The 6,292-nt window shown below is 45.4% G+C and overlaps 1 protein-coding gene across 1 annotated transcript in view; it reads right to left on the bottom strand.

Annotated features, from left to right (window-relative positions):
• Positions 1–1,871: 1,871 nt before the first annotated feature.
• Positions 1,872–6,292, bottom strand: part of LOC118506665 (ATP-binding cassette sub-family G member 1-like) — a 30,038-nt gene continuing 25,617 nt past the window's right edge. The window contains exons 7-9 of the mRNA XM_036044094.1: positions 5,485–6,261; positions 5,314–5,414; positions 1,872–5,247 (exon numbers count right to left, since the gene is read on the bottom strand). Coding sequence (XP_035899987.1) covers positions 4,747–5,247; positions 5,314–5,414; positions 5,485–6,261 — 1,379 coding nt within the window. The 3' untranslated portion in view covers positions 1,872–4,746. The remainder of the gene's footprint in view (positions 5,248–5,313; positions 5,415–5,484; positions 6,262–6,292) is intronic.

Genomic DNA, 6,292 nt, shown 5'->3' with positions numbered 1-6,292 from the left:
CCGCACGTGTTTATCCACCCTTTTTGGTTTGTCAGAGGCTACTAGGAATGAATGAGAGTGTTCATCTTTTTGCATGGTTACTAAACGGTTCCCATCTACATTAGGCGTGAGCAACGACGGGGTGGTTCGCCAACCCTGAAATGAACCGCCGCGACCGGACCTTTACGCCGCGATGAACCGTTCGCGCCCTGTATCTGTGTTTGTGGCGTGGCGTGCCGGGTTTTCCCTTTGTGGAAAATTTACAAAGCTGTGTGGCGCGCACGGGGTAGAAAAGGACTTCGTGTTGCTGCACACATTGCTGCCGGCATATCCAGCCGGTTTATCCGTGGGGGGAGGGGTGAGCGGAGGTTGGGCAGTCGAGCATTGGTTGTGTGGTTACGTATTGCCTGTTTTTAATTTTGTTATGTCCTCTTCATGCACAGTGGTGTGCTGCTGATGGAGCAGCCCGATGTCTGGAAAGAGGAGCCGGATCGGTTGTTGTTTATGGTGGTGCTGGTAAGCCCGTGAGAGGTCTCTCTCTCTCTCTCGCTCTCTCTCGTTCTTTCTCTGTGCCGGCTCCGTCGGAAGGTAGTCACGGTGTCACCGATTCACGTCTGCTGCAACGTGACCTGCAAACGGTGGAGTGGTGCCACTTTGCACCCAGCGCGCTTCACCCTTCGGGCTTCGGATAGCGGTTTGCATATTTTGCCCCAGGTTGATGCACGGAGCAAGACGGCTGTAGGCACGGCTTCCGATGGTGGGTACGTTGAATGGCTAAATTATGATGAGGACTGTTGTCCAGGGCGGTAAGGAATCATCCGAATGGGCATAGATATTGATATTTACTTACTGATTACATGAGGAATCTTCATGTGAAGGGGAGTAATTAAGATTGTGTTATGCCGTTGCAATTTAATTTAAAGTTATTCATTTTGGAAGGTTTAACGGCTTATAAAAGTGAGCTTATATAATTTCTTTATGATTTTAATTTAATTTGGCTTTATAAATCCTATGTTGGTCACGCTTGATCGCTTACTGAATTACGCGGATGTTCAATAAGTTTCTTCGAGAGATCGGTTCTTAGATTCAGTTCTATGAAGACTGTCGCCGTATCACTCATAAACTATCAAAATTTGTATAGCACCTTGTGTTGTTGGCCAATTCCTTTTTAATTCTTCGCCTCGGGCACAGCAATTTTGGGAGGAACTTACCATAGCTCGATGATGAGACTGTATTTGCTTAATCTGTGTTAAATAGCTTTGTAAAATAATATAGACGAAGCCAAGTGGGAGATAATTCATGAGATAATCCTGTTAGCTGATACTGAGTCTTCTTCTTATGTGGCTTTGCAACCTCGAGAGGGGTTGGTCTGCCATTTATGGCTATTCGTGGCTTGATTTAAGCTGGATCAGTCAACTCCTGCGTAAAAGAGAGGCAGTTCAGATTGGATTTGAACCCTGGTCCTGCCGTGTGAAGACCGGCGCCAATAGCATCCCGACCACAGGACCGCTCCAACCGACGCTGAGCCGATACTGTGCCTGGAGGAACCGAAAATCGTGCCATTAATTGTAGATAAATACTATAAATGACTCAAATTCACCACTGGAAGTCAAAATCGAAATTATTGATCAACGCTACAGTTATCTCTGTAAAGGATTGGCCGCTTTCTACCAAATTGCGTTCTTCGCTTTACGAAGTTTTACTAACTTAAGGGTGGACGACCAATCTGGCGAAATTAAATTTGGATTTAATAATTACTTAAAGGAGCGGGGTTTTCAGTTTTAACGTGCAGTTCCCAGCGAATGGTTCCAAATACTTATCTGAATCGCATAATGTTTCTTTCTGACACGATCGCCACCGTCGCCACCGAAATAACCACAAACACCTTCGCGTCCCATTGTTTCAAAATGTTGGGTTCTTTATTTTGTTCATCCCACCACATTTCCCACATTTTCCCCTTTCATCCATTCCTAGGGTGTACCCTACAATGTGTGTGTGTGTTGTATGTATTTCTTGTGTGTGTGTGTTGTCCTATAATGCTAGAAATCCTAAACGCACCACGCGACAGAAATATGATGTATGTAATATAGATGTAGAGAGAGAGAGAGCGAGTGAGAGAGAAATAAAAATCGGTCCCAAGGATGGACCCATGTCCTTTCACTGCTTCTCTCGGCCTTCCCGCCCTTTCGTTTTCCTCCCAAATTAATCATATACGCTGTGTTGCACCCCATGTGCCTAATGTTTGTTTGGTGAAATAACTATCACTTATCACACACACGCATACAGACCCAATTCGAAATTGCTAAAAACTGCACTTTCCGCACTTGCCCCTCTACTTATCGCGGTGCAATCGTATCGGTGAATGTAAAATAAAACTTTCCCGTTTCCCACGTCCGCTATCACGCATTTCACTCTCGACACCGGCAATCGGACAAAAATTAGGGCACTAAATGTCACGTTGACAGAGCTTACAGCTTAACGATAGGTTGTATAAGATAGGTAGCAAGGTAGATAGGAAAAAAAAACTAAAAGTACCACAAAAATCCAACATCCAACTCCAGCTTGTGTGTATAGAAACACATACGGTAATGCAACTGCCGCAAAGCAGATGCATTTGTCTTAAGTTAGAAAAATATAATTAGAAACAAAAATCTGTGAGTAGCAACACCAAATCAATGTGCCTTCCCTTTTTTTCGGAGGGGATATTGTTGGTTTGAAGCTTAAAGAATAAACAAGAAATAATATCACTTGTGTTGGCCACCTTTTTGGCCACTCATTCATTCCTACTCCACCAAGGGCAAGGTTGCCGACACTGTCACGCAATCCTCCTATACAGAACAGCTTCAATACTACTCCCCAATACTAAGCACCAATTAGAGCAAATGTGTGGCAAAGAATACGTTGAAGCATTGATTGATGTGTCGCACACGAAGCAAATGAAAGCCGAAATCAAAATATTCCAAGTGGTTACCGCTCGCTTCTTAACACTCAACTACGGAGAGTCTTTCGTTTCGTTTCCTTCCCTTTCACCCTCACAATAGCTCTCATCCTGTACCCTGTTCGGCTTACACGTTTTCTCACACTTCAACCCTGCTCGACTTCAGTTCAATTCCCAATGTTACTCTTCGCGTCTAACGGGTCTAAGCTAAACTTCTTCTTCTAGCCCGCTTACACTATCTACCGGGATGGGGTTACGTACAAAAGAAAGAAAACGAACATGATTCGTTAATTGGCTGATATCGTCGCGTCCGTGGTTCTTCCTCTTCTAAGCCCCAAATTGATTTCTCTACTTCTCTTATGCTCCTTCGTAACACAAAAAGTGTAAACCTAACAAACGAACGTTGCTGTTTCACCGTTCCTGAACGCGGGGACCGTCGGTTTGCTTGTAAATTGTGTTTACCTAACCGAAAATACTTTCTTCGTTCATATTTTTCACCCTTAAGCATGTTACATTTTTTGTTTGGTTTCTCTATAGGCGATCTTGTTGTTTCTTAGTTCTTATTTTTTGTTATCCGAATGCCGAAAGGGGTTTCCCCAGTTTTCCTTATTATTTTACCAATTTCTTATCTCAATTTCCGAATTTTGTAAAACTAAATGTTTGTTTCTTTTTGTTTTTGTTTTGACTAAATGCACTAAACTATAAACCCCCGATCGTTACTTCGTGTTTTTTTTGTTTCTCTATTTGGATTTATATGTATTTTTTCTTCATTTGTTATGTTTTTTTTTCTTCTTTGTTCTAAACTGTTCTATATACGTTTTGTGTTGGGTTGCCTATACGAGCGGATTCAAAAAACTTTCTATCCCACTTTTATACGTGTGTGTGTATATATAGATGCTTGTTGTGTTGTTTGTAACTGCTTCGTGTTTCAGCTTTTCTTCGCAAACATGTTCTTGCCTTTAATGGGTTTCGCGGGTATGTGTGTTTCCTTGCACTACACGATTATGGATTTTGCTGTATGTGTGTGTTATGTTAGGAGCTATTATAAAGCTCACGCGTGTCTTTTGTGTGCCTTTTTTTCTGCTGCACTCAGAGCCGGTATAAATACTACTGTAATACTTTTAAAGGACATCGATAAATGTGATTGCGATCGTACATGTTTTTTTTTGCAAGTGTGTGTGTTTGTATATGAGAGTTTGCATGTGGATCTGTGGTCTGTTTTCGTATGATCTGCACTGAATATATTCCCGTGGCGGCTTTCTCTTTCTAGGTTTTGGTTTTTTTTTCGGAACACAGATATTGTCGCGTTGGATCGACTTGTTACAGTTACGTAGCTTAGAGTTTTTTTTTCTTCTGCTGTTTAAAATATACATCTAGGAGTAGGAAAGATGGTATGCTACGCTAGAGGGTGGACTGTGTAGGAAATGAGAAAAAGAAAATCTTCTCCACTAGAGCACTAAAAGACTGGACGCGCACATACAGCTCGTTGTGTCTGTGCGGTGAGTGGTGCTACAGGTCTACAGTTTAGTCTACAAAATACAAAAGTACAAAAAAGAGTTTGTCAGATTTGATCCTCCATTTCACGAAAGGCCGTGTATTCGTGTTCGTGTGTGTGTGTGTGTTGTTCTGGTCAGGTGGTTGTCGCACTTTGGGGGGTTTTGGCTACTTTTTTGTATTAGATCGGCGGGGCATAGATAGCAAATTGGGCAAGCAACATGTGGTCTAGCGAGCGAGCGAGCGAGCTAGCGGGCAAAACTGAGCGCAGAGTCACAACGCGTGCTCTATCTGGGCTTTGGTATCCTCTGGGGGGACAGATCGGGTGGATCATTTTAACGGATGGAATGCAGCTTCCAGCGCAGCACAAAGTACGCGATCACGCGCAGCGCGATGAAGAAACCGAACAGGGCGGTCGCATCGATCCAGTACTCGGCATTGTCCATCGACATCTCCTCGAGGAACTTTTTCGGGCTGCGAAAGTGGCAGTAGATCTCGGTGCAGGCCAGCTTCTCCCGCTCCATGCCGTACACGGACACCATCGCACCCTCGAACCCGTACCGTACGTAGCTGACGTACGTCACCCACTGCAGGTAGCTCGGGATGACGTCAAAGTTGACGAAGAAGCCCGAAAACAGGATGATCGGAATGGTGGATACTGGGCCGAGAAATACGCCCGTTTCGACGCTCATGCCGGCACCGATCAGCAGACCCAAACTCTGGGCCACGAGCGACGTGAGGATGCAGATCAGTACGAACATGCCGACCCGCTTCGGGTCCATCGGTTGGGACGTGAGATAGTACACTACGATGACGTACACGCTCGTGAAGAGTACCTGCGGTGGAGATTGGTAGCGTTAGAGCACTGGGTTACAGTTGGTAGAGATGGTTTCTTGTATTACTTGAAATGGAAGATCTGCGATCGTTTTGGCGAAGTAGAACGACTTGAGCGAATACCAGTAGTTGAGATGTTCTCGCACAAACACAGCCATTTCTGTGGGAACTGTATAAAGAACAAAAAGAGAAGTTAGTAGAAGACGTTCGCTAGTCACCTCGTCAAGATTCGCACTTACAGGTGAGTATCGTCGGCATCATGGCGGTGAACATGGTAAACATCGTGGTGAAGAAGATACAGCCCGCATTGCTCATAATCTTCGACGCATCATTGCCGATATCGTAGTAGATCATGCCGATGATCGCACCGACGATCACGTGCGACAGTAGCCGCATCTGTGTAAGCGTTTGATCGCGCATGATCGTGATCATGGTACGCTTGAGCAGTATCCAGAACTGCATCCAGCCGGACGTGGGAAACCCGGCCTGCTTCTTCGGCATCGTTATGCTAACGCTCTCCGTCGAATCGAGCAACGAGGTGGTGCATGTCGCCTTACAGCTGGTTTGGGTTTGGGTCGATCCAGCAACCGGTACACCGGCCGGTAACAGTGGGCCGGTGGCGTCGGACGATGGGATAACGGACGCACCCGTTGAAAGCGGAGCCGTTGCAGTGGTAGTGGTGGTCGTCGAGGCCGTAACCGAATCCGGTTTCCGTTCCGTGGCAGCAACACTCCCGGTGGGTTGTTTGCTTTCGTTATTCAACTGTGACTCGGGTGGTGCGCTCGCGGGCATACTAATGGCGGTATAGTCGCCGGTAGTAACAACCGTTTTTAGCAGCGTAAGATCATCCTCCCGATCGCCTGTACCGTTTGCTGTGCCATCCAGGGATACGTTCTTGTTGGAGGTGCTTTTACTTTGCGAGAGCGGTTGATTGTAGTTGTTACATTTGCCATTGTTTACCGCCGTTACCAGCTTGCTATTCCAATCACCGTGTTCCCCACAGGCCACTTCCATCACTACGAATTGAGAGAGTAATATGAAGTGAGA

Source organism: Anopheles stephensi, chromosome 2, assembly GCF_013141755.1.
Source record: "Anopheles stephensi strain Indian chromosome 2, UCI_ANSTEP_V1.0, whole genome shotgun sequence".
NCBI classification, from domain to species: Eukaryota; Metazoa; Arthropoda; class Insecta; order Diptera; family Culicidae; genus Anopheles; species Anopheles stephensi.
The sequence above is the reverse complement of the archived record's forward strand: the minus strand, read 5'-3'. Positions and strand labels throughout refer to the sequence as shown.